General features: G+C 40.5%; 1 protein-coding gene across 1 annotated transcript in view; it reads right to left on the bottom strand.

Moving 5' to 3' along the window:
• Nucleotides 1-18790, bottom strand: part of KCNIP1 (potassium voltage-gated channel interacting protein 1) — an 853580-nt gene extending 834790 nt beyond the window's left edge. Inside the window, exon 1 of the mRNA XM_034778377.1 lies at nucleotides 18420-18790. Coding sequence (XP_034634268.1) covers nucleotides 18420-18507 — 88 coding nt within the window. The 5' untranslated portion in view covers nucleotides 18508-18790. The remainder of the gene's footprint in view (nucleotides 1-18419) is intronic.
• Between the last annotated feature and the right edge of the window lie 1156 nt (nucleotides 18791-19946).

Genomic DNA, 19946 nt, shown 5'->3' with positions numbered 1-19946 from the left:
CAAAGTTAGAATTCCAGGGGCTAAATTACTGCTCAACAACTGGAGGAATGCGGTAATATTTGGGGGAGGAAGGTGTGAATAGAAGGGAGGGGTCGGTACACATTCAGTACCTGAGCACTGTGGAAGGAAGCATTATGATAATGGAGAACATGAAGTACACTATGCATTGGGGAAGGAAGAGTAGCAGTTAGCTATACCTTCAGAGAGGAACATGACCAATTCTTCCCTCATGCAGACTGTATGATGCTGGTTGGTGTGCAGGAGAACAGGGCCTTGGCTATTCCCCCTCCTCACCCAGACATGCCCCTTGGAGTAGTGTGTTGTAAGCAACACTGATTGGTTTCCCCAGTTAAGAACAAAAGTTATGAATGCCTCCTACATAGATGGAAGAGGGACCATGTATCTACTAAGGTCCCTATTCAGTGCAGATTTTAACAACTAAATTTACTTTCCAGACCCTTTTCCATTTTTGTTTCTCAGCACAAAGGACTTATTTTACATACGGGACATTTACTATACTTGAATCAACTGTTCCCTAATAAGGGAAGCACATGTAGGCCTTGGGCCAGATGGTGGGAGGGACAGGATTCTTTCGGCTTTATCAGAAAGAACTTTTTCAAACCAGAAAGGGAAGGTTTGACTATTTTGTTTATAAGCCTTGTCTTGCCCAGGATGAGCATCACTCAGTAGCATCTGACCCTGCAGATTCCCACTGTGTTTATGAGCTGGACTATTTTCAACTGCTTTTAATTTGAAACATTTGAGCAGATTCAGGGAGTCATGAACTCTGCAGGACAATTGAGTTGGCTGTATCATTTTCAAGTAGAGCTCATCAGTCTAATTTATCTTGGGAATCAGAACACTCCAGAAATCAGCGTGGAACACAAATCTATACAGTATATTTGAGCACCGGAACACAGAGGAAGAAGATTTTTTCTTTTGTTTACTTACTTTAGACACAGTCATTGAAACATTAGAATTTCTTGATATAACATCACACGTGCTAATGATTTTCACATTAACATACAAAATGTACTTAGCTATTTTGCTTAAATTTGTGTACAGGACTGAATCAGAAGTTCCCACCAGATTTGATTAAACCTTTAATTAATACACTTCATGTTTATATTTTGTATAATCTAAGCTCCTCTGGCATGTCTCAGATGTTTTTTTCACCCATTCCATTTCCTCTAGGCTAAGGTTTTCAAAGACAACCCGTGATTTTGGATGCCAGACTAAAGGAATCCTAAAAGAGCTACTGAAGGTGGTAAGAAGTCAACTCCGATGACATTGACAGAAAGAGTGCTAGTCACATCAAAAGAAGAGTGTAAAAAATAATTGGGCCACCTTCTCCATTTGCGGGGGGGGGGGAGGTCTATCACTGTCTATATAATTTACATCAGCTGAGGATCTAGTCCATTTTCAGCAAAAATTGTTTGAGGGTCTACAGAGTAAGAGGTTATTAGTTTAGAACTCAGATGGATTGCTGGTCCAATAATCAGCTTGCTCCAGAAAACATGAGAAAAATGAAGAGTCAATAACTGTCTAGGAGAAATGTACATGGAACTAAAATGCCAAATTATTGAAAACCTGATTCCTTGTTGGAATAGATACTTAATGTAATGTGTTACCCAGTCCCTAAATTCAGCTGTCTGAAGGACTGAAGAAGACTGAAGAATTGAGGAAGAGAAGCCTAGATTGTACCATTGTTCTACATTTTGACTTCTACTGTTTCTATACACAGTTACCTTTAAGTGGAGTGGAGTTAAGTGAACTACATAAAGGCCATAATAAGCAGAATTATCTCTCTGGCTATAGAAACTCTCAGTACATTATAAAAGCGGTCTTTATATATATTATTTTGTTTCATACAAAGAAATTGCTCATTAGGTCATTGTCAGAGAAATGTTAGGTCATGGTTCATACTTTCTGATGGGGGAATAGGTCCATTTTAGTGATACTGATACATTTTGTGATGCGACAAAGAAAAAACCCCTGGTGCTATTCTTAGTTGTTGCTATGACTATTGGCAAGTCATTATGTAAGATTATCTAATGCCATTTACTACCAAGGTGAAACATCTCAAAGAGGTTTTGCACAGTGTATATCTTAAGCTAAAGCAAGCAGATCGAGGAATGTGATCACTCCCCTCTATTCGGCATTGGTGAGGCCTCATCGGGGGTACTGTGTCCAGTTTTGGGCCCCACACTACAAGAAGGATGTGGAAAAATTGGAAAGAGTCCAGCAGAGGGTAACAAAAATGATTAGGGGGCTGGAGCACATGACTTATGAGGAGAGGCTGAGGGAACTGGGATTGTTTAGTCTGCAGAAGAGAAGAAGGAGGGGGGATTTGATAGCTGCTTTGAACTACCTGAAAGGGGGTTCCAAAGAGGATGGATCTAGACTGTTCTCAGTGGTACCAGATGACAGAACAAGAAGCAATGGTCTCAAGTTGCAGTGGGGGAGGTTTAGGTTGGATATTAGGAGAAACTTTTTCACTAGGAGGGTGGTAAAGCACTGGAATGGGTTACCTAGGCAGGTGGTCGAATCTCCTTCCTTAGAGATTTTTAAGGTCAGGCTTGACGAAGCCCTGGTTGGGAAGATTTAGTTGGGGATTGGTCCTGCTTTGAGCAGGGGGTTAGACTAGATGACCTCCTGAGGTCCCTTCCAACCCTGATATTCTATGAAATACTAGAAGTACTAGAAATAAACAGATACCATGGGCCAAAATTCATTGCTTGTTTAACTCCTCTGAAGTCAACAGGCTTATATTAAGGATGAACTGGTCACATAGGTTTAAGTTCTCAATAAAAAAAATACACACACTGTTTTTTTTTTTTTTTAACAGTACACCTGAATTACCTATGCTAAAATATAAAAGTCTTAGAAATTTAGTTCATAGGACTGTAAATAAATAAAGCACAGGAAACAAAAATGGAAACAATGTATAGCTGCAAAGCAATGAGAACCACTATAGATTATGAAATGGTTACAACTATGAGACCGTTTTATCTAGCAGAATGCTTGTGTTATGCTAGTATCACATATGTAGTTTTGCTTACTTTTTGCTGTAGGTCAGATTTTTGTCCTTAACTTGCTCAAGCAGCAAGTGCACTGTATTTCTGGGTATTGGAAAAATTGTCGATTTGAAAATGGCAGAAAAAGTAATCTGTTCTATTATTCCCCAATATGTAACATTCGATAGGACTTAATGAAGTCTCACTATCATTGTCAAAACAAAGAGCTTCTGAAATGACTATTCTAAAATACCCTGTACAGGTCCATGCATGGACAGTTTCAAAGTTAGGTAAATCAAATACAAACAAAAGTGAGAACACTGGGTAATTCAGTTTGTGATATTATACTGTAGATGCTCAATTATAAACAGGGTCCCATGCATTTTTCTTGTAGATAAGCCTACTGGAACAGCAGAACATGACACCCAAACTTTTGCAGCTTTGTGGGGTTACCAACATTGCAGGACTGTGCGAAGATGCACTGAGAACATACACCTCTACCCCGATATAACACTGTCCTCGGGAGCCAAAAAAATCTTACTGTGTTATAGGTGAACCCGCATTATATCAAACTTGCTTTGATCCACCAGAGTGCGCAGCCCTCCACCCCCCCCCCCCCCCCCCGGAGCGCTGCTTTACCGCATTATATCCGAATTCGTGTTATATCGGGTCACGTAATATTGGGGTAGAGGTGTACAAAGCCCAAGCTCTTCTACATGAGAAGGCATTGCATTCCTTCCACATCTCATATCTCCGTGTAGCAAAATGACCCTACATTCATACAGCCACACCTGTTATCTTTCCCCGTCCATTCACGCATTGGGGATAAGACAGACAGAGACTGTAACTGCTCAGGGGCAGCCACCCATCATATGCCCAATTCAGTCAAATCTAATGCAGAAGTTGCCAGAAGAGCAAACTACACACAGGGCTTGATTTTCATGAGCTCTGCTCCAATTAAAGCATTACAACAAGAGCCAGGTTTTCAGAAGAATTGTGCACATTGGGGGCACAGCTCTTTGGAAAGTCTGGCCAAAAATTTCACCATAAGAGCAGAGTGCTGAACATCTCTGAAAATCTGGCCCACAGCAACTCCACCTGGCTCCTGCTCCCCCGGCTCATCCTAATCACGGCACACTGATCATACAGAATGTGTTCCAGGAGACCAATATCAGGGGCCACTCACATGTTTTTTAACCCCCAGCTGCTGCATTCCCTCTCATAAGGCTACTTGTGGAGCCAAGTAGAAAATGGTAAACATTTAAAGCCAGTTTCCTTGCAGTGATATTTTCAGCATGAATAGACAATTATCCATACAAGTGAATTGTGTTCTGCTTTGTTTACAGGCTATAATGACAATCAAAACAAAAACACTTAGAAACCAATCTGCTGATTGTTCTGTGGAAGGGGAGGGAGGTAACAGGTTCAGAGGAAGTGTTTTCTCTCTATGCTCTACCCTCTTTTATTGCCATTACTAAGGACATTTCAATAAACAAGCTCTTTGCTACTGAAGTTCAGCCATTTGTGCCATTTATTACTCATCTGACATCAGACACACTGTTTTTTGTGGCATCATAGTTATCTCTGCAACAACTAATTCTGATCAGCAGTGGGGCCCATCTCTCTAATTATAATGGCACAAGCGGAGAATTGTAACTTCACATAATCCTGCTGTTTATTCCTCCACTTAATGCCTAAACTACACAATTTTGGGCTGAGGCTTTTGCAGAGGTAGTGTTGATTTTGCAAGTGTTTCTACTTGTAAAAAATAAAAACAGGAGAAGAATGCAGGAACTGTGTGATAAGCACAACGTTTAGCAGGAGGCAACAAAGCCTCTAACTCAAGCTCACCCAGTGTGTTCTGGATGCAAGTAGCATTTCTTCCCCCGCCTTTGCAGGGGTGATTAGAATCACCAGGACTCCATGCACCAGGCCTTTTGAATATAAAAACTACTTTTGTTATCTTAGCTCGCCATATTGCTGATTGAAATCAGCACAGCATCCTGAATTACCAGATCTGCATTGTGGATTATGTTTATAGTGTCTTTCATGCAGTGATTCTCAAGGTTTTGACATAAATCTTGTCAAATAAAGCCCCTTTTGAGCATGGACACCGACACACAAACCAAGAGTTAAAAAGCGAGATTCAGCTCTTTCTAACTTGGTTTTCAAAACTGAAATGCCAAGTTCCCTGCCATTCACACAAGAGTTTCTTCGAGACCTGGACCCAGTGCTTAATTTGTAATGAAAGAGGTTCCTGGGGTTCAAGCAATTAGGTGTTGAGACTCAAGCAATGTTTTTACTTTCAAAAGTGACTCGCAAGCCACCCAGGGGTGCCAGGGCTATGAACTGCTAAGCCTAGAGGAGACAGGGCTCAAACTGGCAAGTCCTAGTACAAATTAAGCACTGGATGGACCCTAATGAAAAAGACACCCCCTGTTTTGTAAAGAACATGGCAAATCATGGAAGAGCCACCCAGAGTATCACAGGAAAACTCACAAGAACACTCACAAGACACAGGAAAAAAGGTGATGAAACCTACTGAATAGTATCATATAAATCCTTTCCTTCCAGTTTTGTTAGTATAAAAACACCTCTCCTTCCCTTAGTATGGGCCAAACCAAGGTCATGGACCTTATTCAAACTCAATTCCCAATACCTTCAACACAAAGAATTATATGATTAGATCCATAGTTTATATGTATTAGGCTAAGCTCTCTATTCCTATAGAGAGCTATGTACACCTATGGCCCTACATAAATACCGGTATCTAATCAAACAAAAAGAGTTATTTTAAATTCAGTTACATTTGATTGGAAGCCAATGCAATTCTTGGACCACTATAGGTGGAATATGGAAGACAGCCAATGGAAAACCACATTAGCCTAGCCATGTGATAGCAAAATGGGATTTCATGGATAACCTCCTGGAGTTTTGATTGAAAGAGAAAAGGGTAAAAACTAACAATGTTCAGTTAAATATATAGGGACCATATAGTGATGTGAATTCATTGCCCTTCATAAGTGAGAACAGAAAATAAATACAAGTTACCACCCAATTTCTTGTTAGTGAGGTAAGGAGAGTGTGCCCTCCTGCTGCCTTCCATTTCTTATGATCAGAGGATAATTATGTCTGAAAATAAAAAGCAGGGAGTTATTATTTGATCAGAGATAAGGCTTAGAGATTTCGTGAAGCTACAGGAGTATCTGACACATCAGCAGCAATGACACGAACATGCTACCTTCAGTCCTCAAGCCCAAGTCCTGTTGAGGTCAAGATAAGTTGCACACAGAGATCAGGAGCAGACAGCATCTTTCAGGATTTCAGTAGGGGAAATCAATAGAAGCAGGAGAGCTATTTAAGGATTAACACCAAACAGTAATACCCCCAAACAACATCTTCCATCATTACATCTCGATTTAATATGCAGACAATATAAAAAAAAAATTAGGCCAAACAAATGGTCGTTCCAGTCCTCACATGCATACTAGAAATTGCATCCCCAGCAAATCACATGCATATTTCTATTTTTAGTTTGGATCCTGTATATGAGGCTACTTTCAACTCTTATATTTTAACTGTACACCAGGTGATAGACGTGGAATACATTGAAATAGTCAAAACAATCTGTTTTAAAACGTAGAAGATCATCAGTGGCGAGGTAAGCATAAAAGGGGGTCAATTTTGTGAAGTTGCTGAGGTACCAGTTAGATTTTAGAGCTCAAATCTAAAATTAGAACTGCTAATTTGATGACTGTTATAGCCAATATTAGAATGGAATCTATAGGATTACCTGTTTTTATTTAGTCCAGGGAGCACTAGCTTACTACTTTAACACTAGTTACTTTCCGGTTACTTTTAACTTGAACAGTATTTCTCAAATCAGGAGACTTGGTTATTCTTAACCAATCAATTTTGTAATTCACCCAGAACCACATCAATATACAATCAATAGTTCACCATTCAAATGTAGATACAACCAATGTTCTAGGTATGCACAGCACACATCAATATAGTCTTGGCAGAAATTGTGAAAGACTAGGGTTGAGGCTCAGCAGTTACACCACTGGTGGGCAACCTGCCGCCCCGTCAGGGTAATCTGCTGGTGGGCCGCCAGACAATTTTTTTACATTGGCACGGCTGCCTGCAGCTCCCAGTGGCCGCAGTTTGCCGTTCCTGGCCAATGAGAGCTGCGGGAAGCGACAGCCAGTACATCCCTGCGGCCCGTGCCACTTCCCGCAGCTCCCAGGCCGCAGATTGCCCACCACTTAGTTACACCAATGACCAATGCAAATCACCAAGATTTATTGCCTTTTCTTCTACTCATCAGTTCTTTACTACCCAACACATTGTTCATCCACCCAGTATTTCTCTAAGGGGTAAGGATGTACTTGTCTTTAAGGACCTTTTAAAAGTCTGGTGACAGCTACTGGAGTGGATTGGTCCAAAAGGTACAAGTTTAGACTATCAAAAGCAATTGCTTAAAGTTATGGTTCAAATCTCTCTTAGGCCAATTTACTTTGACTTGTATAAAGGAGAGCATGAATATAAAATGACTTATGTAAAGGAGAGCATGATTTAACAGTTAAAATCTCTACTGTGGTTACTCAAGGCATTGCTAGAGTGTAGACTTAGCAAAATAACTTTCAGTTATTTATATTAAAGAACAGAGGGAGAAATAATATTTGAAATTAAATCATATCGCTTTGTTTTATCCTTTTAAGCATGGGATGTGGGGAGAGTACTCTCCACACAGCTGGTCCAAGTATCCGATGCACTGGGGGATTCTGCAGCTTTCTTGTGGGTTCAGTCAACTTTGGGTCCAAATTAAGAACATATGAACATAAGAACGGCCATACTGGGTCAGACCAAAGGTCCACCCAGCCCAGTATCCTGTCTTCCAACAGTGGCTAATGCCAGGTGCCCCAGAGGGAGTGAACCTAACAGGTAATGATCAAGTGATCTCTCTCCTGCCATCCAATTGGTGACCTCAGTTTTATATATCCTGATTACAGAGCTTGTTGGAGGGGGCCACTTGCTGATTTCTACTGGACACGTGCCAGAGTGCTCAGATTTCAGATCAGTGTTTCTCTGGTGCTTCCATTGGAATCCAGTAGATGGCACCAGTGTATAACAGATTTCTTCAGTTCTTTTCTTATCGGAAGCTTTTTATGTCTGATTAATTTCAAGGACTGTATTTCAATATTAGCCTACATTATTAATTGGGATACCCCTTTTTAAGAAATTTCTTTTAATAATCCAAATTTATACTCTGATTTATATTTTTCATATTCCTTTTTCCATGTGCCATACAATTTATATTACTTCTACAGTGCAATTATTTACAATTAAAAACCAACAAAATCCCTGATAATCTTCCAAATCTAATGACCATACTTCATACATTTTCTGATTGTACATAAGAATTTCACATTATTTAGGGCATGCAACACTATACAAGACACTATCCACATATCGAGAGATGTAGAGTTGACTCACAAGGCAAACAAATGTTTAGCTTCTAATTCGGGAGGAAGGACATATTGATGGGACAACAGATTATTCATGGTATATTTGATTTATAAGGCAAACAAATGTATAGTTTATAAATTTGTTGTGAAAATGTGGATTTCTTGGGATAACAGGGAGTTTGCCCTATTTGAGTTTTAGGGCATGTCTACACTGCATCAAGTTTCAGGCTATGGGGCTGTGAATTGCAGCATACACCAAAGTGCTGCATTGTATCGCCCCTACATGGACGCTGCAGGTGCAAACTTAAAGGTCCTAGTGCGCAGTAACATAGTCCTCTTCAAACAAGACCACATTCGTGCTTAGAAAAAGCATTTCACAGGATGTGAACCATTTTCATATTGACTTTACTTCCTGTTTGGAGATACACAGAGATGGATAGCTTTTCTAATTTTTGAGTATCAGAGGGGTAGCCGTGTTAGTCTGAATCTGTAAAAAGCAACAGAAGCAAAGAAGGTCTGTTAGTCTTAAAGGTGCCACAGGACCCTCTGTTGCTTTCTAATTTTTGAGAGTCTCGAGGACTCATTCAAGGCATATCTGTTCTCTATATCTCTTACGATGACAAAATTTAAATTCAGTCAGGAAAACAAGAAATAAGTGAACCAAATCGAGAAAGACAGAATCCAGTGCTGCCAATAGATCAAACAAAGGCAGGACTACATGGTTACTGAAACCAATTAGGAGAGCAAAGTAACTTCTTGAATCATTCAGGAGAATCCAGTCCTCGCAGAGCAAGCTCTAAAAGGCTGAATAAAATGATTCCAGCCAAAACTAAAAGTCATGGAGTATGTAGTGATGTAACACAACCGAAGGGGAAACAGTAATTTTAAGCAGTCTTTCTTCTGTTATGCCCTCATTCAAAGAGAGCATTCTCATTGTAAAGAGGTTGCTGACACAATAAGAGTCACACACACTGCTTTTTCATGGAGACCTTATATTTGTTCTTTGTTTGTTGAATTATTTCATTTAAACTGAAGTCTTATATGGAATACTGAAAATATATAGAATCAAGTGAGCGTATAAATTAATATAACTATGTGTGAATGGGGGAGGAGAAAACAAAGACCACTGGGAGAAAGCATTAGAAAAAACAGCGCCACTTTTCTACTTTTGCCAAATAACTTTGCACAGCAGCTGAAGGAGATCTTCAGAATTTCAAACATATAGGAAGTGTCTATAACTCAACAGATTTTAAAATGTTAGCGACAATTTTTGAATTGCAATAGATGAAAATTTTATTAACTTCTCCTAGATGCAATTATGTAAATCACATAAAGTTTTATTTTTATGCTCTTGCATCTCTGGTTTGGCTTTACAAGATTAGCACCTCAAGACGACTGTGGTACAGATTCTCTCTCGCTCTGTAATAAGGCTATTATACCGTATCTCCCATTTAGAAAAGCCCTATTAATCACTCTTATTTTAAACTTCAGATTACTTAACTCCTAGTTATCAGCATTAAAGGTATTCCATCCACATGCCCTGAAAAGGAAATGTTGAGAAACAGTCATTACACAGAATTAAATTAGAAGTTAAAATCAACTGAGGAATGAAAGTCAAATTCTGGAGACTTATCCACAATTTTATATGCATGCTATTGGATTTTATTAATGCTCAATAAATACTGGAAGAAGTTGTACAAGAATATTCATTCCAATTAGATCATGAGTTTGGATTCCACAGTATACGTGACCCTTCTACATCCACTTTCTCCTATCATTAGGGTCGGTCAAATCTGTTAACACAGATTTCAACAAAATGTTAATTTTAAACTCACATATGCACCCAGAGAGAATTTCAGTTGCATATCTGGCCACAGTATTCACAAGTCCTGCAATCATGGATCAGAACCACCACCACATGACTTTGGCAACTAACACCATACACTGGGAATGTAGTAGAATCCCTATTTTATGAACTAATTGGGGACTGAGTTAATAAAAAGTGAAACTTTCATAAAATTGAGCAACTCAAAATTACAGTTGGCACAGTGCATAAGTGCAGCATGGTGCACGGCATCCTGTCCTTCAGACCACTGAAAAGTGTTTTCCAATGCACGGAAGGCATTGGAATATGAAGGGACGTTGCTTTGCTCTTCATCATCATCACTTTTGTAGTGTGATTTCTTTGCCATTGGGAAAAATTGTTTGCATAATTGGTCATTCATAAGAATGGTATTCAAAAAATCAAAAGTTCTACTGTATTTTGAAACAAACTGCAAACAATTTGCAGCACAAAAATAATTTACTAAAGAGAGGCATGTACAGTTTCAGACAATGAATATGTTTTAGAAATTTACTTTCTGTTCTGCAATCTTTACGAATAGGAGAGAGGCTGCTGCACATTTTACTGTAGCTTCACTGTAGCAATGCATTGCAATTCTAGAGACTCACAACCTTACAGTCACCTTATTTCATGCAAAGTCTTCTACCCAGGTGCTCTCTTGGCATGACCTTCCACTGGGAAAGTAACTTTCCTTAAGTTTGCAATAGAGTTTTAGAATTAAATATTGTGTTATAACTGAAGCTACAGTTCTCGCTACAGGTAAATTACAGATTTTTTTTGGTAGGTTTATTTGAATTTTTAAAGTGTATTCACTACACTACCCAGTTAATGCAAGTAATTTTTTAAAATGTCATCTACTTGTGCCTGCAGCCATTCATCAGATGGGAACCTCCTTTTAGTAACCATAGGCCCACTTAAACTGTAGCATGTTCAATGTCATCTATGTCCTACTTTAAGCATACCAGACATAAAATAGATTAAAAGAAAAATTAACACATCAATACAAATGGCTTTTGGGTAAACAAAAAAAAAATCCCTGCAGAAACACTAAGCTCACACCTAAGCAGTGTGCTTTGCACTGTTTAAAAAAGGTCTCTAGGACATTGAATATTCACAGTAGATTGGCACAGAACTATAGAATGTAGCACAGTTAGAACTGTTTTATTGTTCGTATTCAAATTTTTGTTTTCTATTAGAGTATCTGTGGATAAACTTGTCAGCTACACAAAGATCAGCACATTTACTTGACTGGCAAACAATTTCAAGTTAAACGAGACTTTATTTATACAATAGCATCTTTTCAGATTAAGTAATTTAAGTGACAAACGGTGAAATTAAAACTCCCACCACACTACCCTTCTCTGTTAATTTGCTTCATATTTAAATTGCAGCCCTAATTTGTAACTCTTAGTCCCAGGCTCAGTGTGACTGTCACTATTAGGAATATGGGGAAGCTGAGCTGTTATTTGCACTGTGGACATAAGGCACAAGCTTCCTAAATGCTAAGAAAAAACTGCAAGGAAACAGATGGAACCGATTATCGGGATACATGTCACACTGTGGGGAACAAGCAAGTGGGAGCGTTGTGTGTGTGGTCACCATGCCTACTAGTCAACCACAGGAAGGAGACACTGCTTTCATATTGTTTTGCAGTGAGGCTTATGACCAAATTTTGATATTTCAAATGATTTGTTGGCTGATTGTATGGTGGAGAAGTGTTCCACCCAGGCCCCACATTCGATAGATGAAAGAGGCTGAGTAGGGTTTTCTATCAACTGGATGGATGGAATCAAGCCCCATCTATCTATGAAGAGTCATCTAGTAGACCTAGGCTCAGTCACAGCTGCAGTGAAGCCTGCACAAGTCATGGACAAGTTATTGAATTCCTTAACATACAGGACTACATGCAGACTGGAGACTGCCATTCTCCCTCTCACTGAGAGCTCTTCTCAAATATTAGCATTCATTGCCTTCAGATCACATACAGGAATCAATGAACTATTCTTTTTAGAAATAGATTGTTTATTTCTCAGGACTGTTAGATCCTGCCCATGCATTTCTAGTAATATTCATCTGGAATGCATTTTATTCGTAAGATCTCTGGATCCACTTTCTTTCTGTAAGGATTTTGAAGAACAAAAGGGGTTAAAAGTGCAGCATTAATGTGAGTGAGAAGACACAATAGCGTGTTTACTATTGCTCTCTGAAGCACAGGCTGCTTCTACTTAAGTGTTTTGGCTCTGCTATGGGACAGGGGCACTATCAATTTTTTTTTCCTTCTTCTTTCCTATCCCACACATTTTTTTGTTGATCCTTCTCCGAAACTTATTTCAGGAGTTCCTTAACCAATGGGAACACACTCCCTCCCAGCTCCAGGGCAGCATAGAAACACTGGGTAGTCCACCACAAACAGCTAACCAACAATAAACTGAAAGATCTCCTCCTCTCTGTAGAGGTAGAAATGCTGAATAAGGGAGGAAGAGGATTTCCATAGAACTATGTAGATTAGCAAGCTCTGAAGCCACTACATTTAACTGGGCTTGGACATATTTTGGATATCACATATTAAATAGTGTAACCTTATTTCAAGGGCCAGATTGCAGCTTTAAACCACAGTGAGGGGCAGAGGGTGGGGTCGGCAACAGCAATGCAGAGAACTCTGCTGAGGCAGACAGAATTTTTCCAGTGGTTCTGGAGCTCTGTCACACTTTGAACAGGTGGAACGTGCAATCTCCCGCATGCCATGCCAAGCCTCTACGATAGCTAGCCCCCTTTTTCAGAGGTCAGAAGCGTTATCTTCATGGTACATACACATAGAAGTTCGATAAAAACATAAAATACTCATGCTAGACGGTTGCAATGTAATACTACCTTCTTTCTTAGCATTCAGAATGATAGCACATAAGAATCCAAAACCAGAGAGAACAAAACAGGCTGCTCCCTAAAAGAGAGAAGCACAAGTTGCCCTCCTCCCTTTATTCTAGGCTGTCTGTCTGCAGACTGACTGCTGCTAGCCCCAGATTGCATGCTTCCCTACAGGGCCTCCTGCCTGAAAGCAGGACCAGGAAACTCCTCTGTGCGTTTAAAGTGACAGCTTACAATTTCTAAGGCCTAACCTTGCAAAATATCTGTGTCCCCCACCAGGATTGTGACTGGCTCCTGGGGTGGGAAGGACAGCCCATGGGTACATATGTGTAGGGCAGTTTGCTCACCATTACCTGCCCCTCACATCCTCTCAGAAGAGCAACCACTACCTGGATGTGAGAGGGGAAAAACACACCATATGATGAAAATGTTGACTGTGCATGCATACACTGTGGTAGTGAATTTCTCAGACTGCATTTGCTTGGTGGGGGAAGTCTGCAAGGAGAGCAAGCTGTTTGAAGACTTTATCGTTGCACTGGAGTAGATAATATGGCAATTAAAACTATGAAAAGTGGACGAATTACCAGATTCAGATGAATTACACTGCAGAATGGAGATGGGAAAAGAAAGAAAACAAAAATGAGAGCCTTTAGCAAGGCTCAAACAAGAGCAATCAGGGAGTGAGGGTTGAAGGGGGGATAGCATACAGTAGTTCATCTACATTTACAAAGGAAAATCTTGGACGCGTCAGGCATTAAAACAATCTCACATCTTGTGTGAGAAAAATTAGAGTACTCTAATAGAAATCCCAGAGCCCCCAGTTTGGCTTCAGCTTCATTTTAGGCCACTCAGCAGCACATATCTGCGACTGGGCCAAGTGATGTCAGCGATGTCTTCACGTACAGCCAGTGGAACAGACATGGACTGGGACACTTGTTGCACAGCCCTTCCGCTCCACAGAAAACCCTTCGGGGATCCAGTCCTGGCTCTCAGCAGGGACGCTGGGCTACAAGAACCATACACCACCATCCTCAAGTGACCCAAGACAGGGTGAGTCCTGGCCACTGTTTCACACAGGACATGCTGGGTAATAACATGTGATGACTCAATTCTCATTGAATTAAACTGTATCATTTAAAAAAACAATTTTCAGAGTGTCTAGAAGCATAGAGCTTAACATTCCTAGCCACATGCACACAGACTGATCACCTGGTGCCTCCTTCATGCTCTTCCCGCCTGCAACCCAGGCTTCTCCCTCCAGATTACATGCAGATTGTGATGGTCGCTGCTACTGTTTAAAAAAAAAAAAAAAAAAAAAGGGCTTGGGCAGAGTTGGGAGAGGGGACAGAAGGGGAGCTCCTGATCACTCCAGCAAATGGCTCTAGGGAAGAAGGGAAAGAGACAGTGACATCATGACCCAGGCAGGGGTTTCTCGTAGGCAGGGCCGGCTCTAGGTTTTTTGCCGCCCCAAACGGGGAGAGGGGGAGGAATGGCCGGAATGCCACCCTTGGAATTGTGCCGCCCCAAGCACGTGCTTGCTTTGCTGGTGCCTAGAGCCGGTCCTGCTGGTAGGCTGGTGGAAATGGGCCCCCATGCCACAATCCCCTCACCCCCATCAAGGATTGAAGCAGATGGAGAGGGATCTCACACTATTTCAAGAACAGTGTGCTGGGTGAGAACATGAGAGGACTCAGTGTTTCTAAAACTGAAGTGGCTCTTTGTTAATACAACTATTTACAGGAGTGCCGCAAGTACCTCTGGCATTCAAGCCACATGCAAGCAGACTGGCTTCCTGGTGCCTCTTCCATCGTGAGACCAATCCCACAAAGGTTCCTATGGTATCACGCCAGGGAGAGAACCCGGAATTCTCCCTCTGCTTTCAGCAGATGAATGGGGCAGGGGACATGCTTTCCCACACACACACACACACACAGTCCCCTTACTTTAACCCATGGGTCCCCACACCCAAACCCCTCTGCTGAGGTTCAAGAAGGCCCTCCCTGCCAACACAGCCATCTGCTGGGCAGCTTGGTGTCAGTAGTACCCCTCCCTACAAGAACCCTCTTCCAAGGTGACAGACAGGGGACCCATTACCCCTGCTCTTCAGAGCTATCAGCTCCAACCGACTGGAGACTGCTTGGAGTTTAAAAGTTCATAGTCCTGGACCAAAACCAAGGCAGGTTGGGCTGGGGGGCTATGCTGACGAACTACCTCCCTACCAGACCTGAACACAATAGCAATAAACATGCCTGTTTCCTTACTGTGAATGTAAAAAAAAAAACAATCCCAGGTGTTGCTGCAATCCCATCAGGCCGTATTGACAGGGGAAGGGTTACAAGCTTGTATAGCAGCTGTTCAGGCAGCATTTCTCAACACAGACAGTCAGGAAAAGAATCTTACTACCAAAACCAACAACAGAAGTGACAGATAGCTAGGGACTGAATTCCACTGATGGAGCTTATGAGCCCTGTAATGTCCTCTGCCCTCTCAATTGCCTATAGAATGCTCCTGTGGAGCAAGTGTGTGGGAAGGAGGGAATGCTTACACAGTGTCACTGAACGCTTGCTTGTACAAGCTGTTGAGAATAAATAAAACATTAAAACAATGTGAAGGTAAGCAGGGAAGAGATGCACAATAACACAGGATGCTTTTCTTGAATAGGAGAAAATGTAGGACTAAAATCAGGAAGCTGAGGAAATGTGTGTATATGTATTTTAGGTTCTACTTACATGATCATGTTCGGTTGGTAGGAATACTGTGGTTTTCTTCCAAGATTTTTTTTTTGTTTTTTTAAGTGCTGACATAGACAATCAAAACTTCTGAGCCAGTTTCATAATCATTTTCTTTTTAGTTGGAATTTTCTAGCTTATGATATGGAAATGTGCAGCTTTAATTATACCAGATCTTCGATACCCATGTAAAGTAACTTGTTCGCGCTGTTTATTCCTTCCCGAGCCTACATCTTCCAATCAGAAACTCATGCAGCAGCATCAAAGAAAATACATGATTAAAGTTTTTTAATTCTTTGAATACTCAAGGATCATTAATATCTAGTCTGAGAAGCTTTGAAATGAGACATTGCCATAGGAAAAAAGTGGGTAAAATAGAAATGCGTTACCATCATTTTACACTGGAGAAAAGCAGAGTGATAGTAATGCTGCTGGTTTTTAGAAAAAAAAAAATCTTACATCTTCTACTGTTATTTGTCCCATTTGTTTAGGGGGCAAGTTGTTTTGCTTAAACTCACTAATGTTGATTTATTCATTTGCCAAAACTGTGCAGGCAGTAAAAGCACAGGGGCTGTTAGAGATGTTCCCTTTAGATAAGCTGCACCAGATCAGCTGCTAGGAAATATGCTATCAGAGTAAAGCTTCTATTTCATCATCTCTCACCCCTGCTGTCCTGAAGAAAGACAGCTCAAGGTGAATGACACAAAGTTTGGGGACTACAACTGGCAAGTGTCAATGGCTTATGCTGCAAGACTTTGAGACCCATATGGAAACCTCCTTTACCTCAACAGAAATACAGATTAGAAAGTAAACCATAAACCCAGATGTTTTAATTCATTCGGTGGGGAAAGCTCACTCAAGTTTTGCACCATCACTTCTCTCTCAGCATTAGGAACGTTAACATCTGACTTTTCTGACCACATCCCTTCTTCCACAAACTTTTCAAGAATCCTTTCTATAAGGGCACCTTGGCAGCAATCAGGAGTTACAGCTGATGTCTGACAGCTATTTGTGACAGACTTACTTTTTTTTAATCTCTTTTCTCTGACATTTGATGCTCAGTCTTCAGACCTAGGAAAGTAGGTAATGGCAGGAGGGCAATTAAAGAAAGGAAAGGTAAACTTCAGCTGAACTGATTTTAAACAGCAATACACTGCATGCTATGGTGTTGAAACAGAGTATTGTTTTGTGCAGATTGCTTTCTAAAGCCAGTAATTTAATTTGATAAAGTTATTAGATTTTTGTATCTGTTTGTCATAGGCATAAAGAGCAGAATGAATAAATTCCCCAGCCCCTACTAAACAAAGCTGCAGCAGTAGTTCAGTTTCTGGTGTTTGGCACACACACTAATTTAAAAAAACATCTAATACTGTGCATTTTTCTCCCAGTAAACAACTGAAACAAATATTCATCCAGGAGCACATTTTTCCAAATAAAACCAAAACCATATGACGCATCTGAAGGTTTCTAAAATTATCTGAAAACTAAATGAGTACTTCTTTTATAATGTCCCTGTTCCATGTCTATGTGAGAGATCAAAAAGAGCTTCAGACATTTATACAGAAAAACAGATAATTGTACAGATTCTTAATACTAGAATCACCAAATTACAAGCATACCTGATTTTAAAATGGGTCTAAACTCACTATCCCAATGCAAAAAAGCTTTAGAGAAGTCATGAACTGTGCTTTTAAAGGTGCATGTCCAAGTTACTGAAGATATACATAGCAAGCAAAGCATGAGCAGAAACCCTGTATGAATAGTTAAAAAGTATGAATAACCTATGACTGTGGCTAATTTAAATAAGTGAAGGGGAGCAGTGGGACAAATATCCCCGTAGGGGCCAGATCATAACTCTGACCAATGCAACACCTCAGAAGTTATTGGAGTTACACCTGGGATGAATTTGGTCATTTTTTTTTTTTAAATGACAGTATAGCTTTATTAGCGCTCCACTTACGAATGGTCAGGTGTGAAAAGAAGACAAGTAAAGATGTCTAAGCTAAAGATGCTAAAAAGTGTGAGATAAGCAGTGACCTAGATTTTGAACCACAGAACTTACTTAAATGCTTATAGGACAAGCATATTATAAACAACCAAGCAGAAATTAACTAGACATGTGAAAGACTGACCCATCACTAACCATAAAGCCTGTTATTTATAAATACTGTCTACCATTAACTTCTTGAAACTGCACACAATTGCTTTTAGAAAAAGATACACTGACACTATACTAGAATGCAGTAGTCTGGCTGTACCAATACAGAAACAGACTACAAAATACATTTCAGAAGTTGGAAACAATTACATCAGGCTACGCAGCATCACTACATTGCTCACTGCACACAGCAACTTCCTTAAAAGCAATTGCCTCTCAGAAATGAAGCAGAACATCCCAGTAATCTCAACAGCAAATCTCCTAATATGCAAAAGAAATCACCCGTCACAGCTGACAGCAAAGCAGAACTAAGTGAATGGAAATTGCTTTCCTTACCTTTGTTGAGAGTGCCTGTGATGAACTTAAAGATGGTCTGGGCAAATTTAACAATCCCATGCTTACATCTCTTTGAACAGCCACTCATGGTTCAAATGTGGAGGAAGGATCTTATCTCTTGCAAAGTCCAGGAACACAAAAAAGCACAATTCTTTACAACTTCGATGGCACTTTGTGCAATGCACAAAACTCTGGTGTTAGGCTCAGACACAGAACAACAGCCTCTGAATTGATATTTGCTTCTATAAAGCTTTCAAGGATGATTACAGGATGAAACAGTGTATTGCCTTCGTTAAAGGTATAGCTCTTCCCTTCAGCTTCTCCCCTGCATGTACATATACTTTATATGATGCCCTGTGGATGTGTGTGCCCTAATGGAACTTGATAAGCACAGGCACCCAGCAAACCTCACTAAAGAGCAAGAGAGAGGAGGAGTTTGCTTTACCAAGCTTTGCTGCCTGTCTTACAGGGCAGTGGTAATGCAGCAATTAATACTGGAGTCATAAGGATGGTGACTGCTGCACAAAAAGGCTGCTATTTAAAGTGCATCTCTTTTTGCTTGATCTCTCTTTCTTGTGCTAATCTCATGCAAGTTTATTGGCTTTATTTTCATCAGAGCCAGGTACAGTTCCTTTCAGATAGCCTCCCCGTACACCAAAGCTGAGAGGTTTGTACTCTGCTGCGCATGAGTTTCAGGGTAGTGGAGATTTCCTTATTGAACTTGCTATAAATAATAAAGCAACAGTGCACCCAGAAAAGTCTCTAGGCAGATTTTCTTCTGCCTACCTAAACTTGCCAACTATTCAAAATGCAACGGTGTGCCAGTCAGCTTCCCAGAAATTAAACTGCTCCCTGCTAGAACTCTGCATAGGATGTTGGTGTTTTAGAGCTATGTATTATCTTTAGCATATAACTCCACCCCCTCTTAGCAAGCCTCCCACTTATCTGAATGGCAGGTGTATTCATCAGCAACAGCCACTTCCTTTGGTTGCTTCCCTTGAGTCAACCAATTATTTCTGATGTGCCTGAAATACTTAGGGATAAACAGGCTTTGTGTCCAGCTTGTCCAGAGGTGGCACAGTTCAGCAGCTCAGAACCCACCAGGGCACTTAAGTAGTCTCAGGCATCATTATGGTTTATTTAATGCTTAAACCCTCCTGCTGGCTTAAAAAACTAAGAGTGTCTTCTTATCTCCATGGGTAGGTGGGTGTTATACAGAGCATCGCCTTAGCCACCTGCTCCCACCCAGCTTCTTCCACTTGGGATAATGAAATTATCCCTTTCTTTCAGGGAATCTACCTGAAAGCAAACCTTCATCTGCAACTATCAAACAACATACTCCTACATTCTCACCAGGAAATAAATGTAAAGATGGCTCCTCACTGCAGGGAATAAAGATAATCCCTCTTACTCAGGGAACATTAAATGACTTTGCAGTGTAGCGGAAATTCCCTTTCAGGCAGAATTCAGGACATGACCAACTTGTTCATCTCTGCTTCAGGAAAGAGCAAGAGTCTGTGCTTGCTT

This window comes from Trachemys scripta, chromosome 8 (assembly GCF_013100865.1).
Source record: "Trachemys scripta elegans isolate TJP31775 chromosome 8, CAS_Tse_1.0, whole genome shotgun sequence".
Classification (NCBI taxonomy): Eukaryota; Metazoa; Chordata; order Testudines; family Emydidae; genus Trachemys; species Trachemys scripta.
This window is presented reverse-complemented; position numbering and strand designations above follow the sequence as displayed.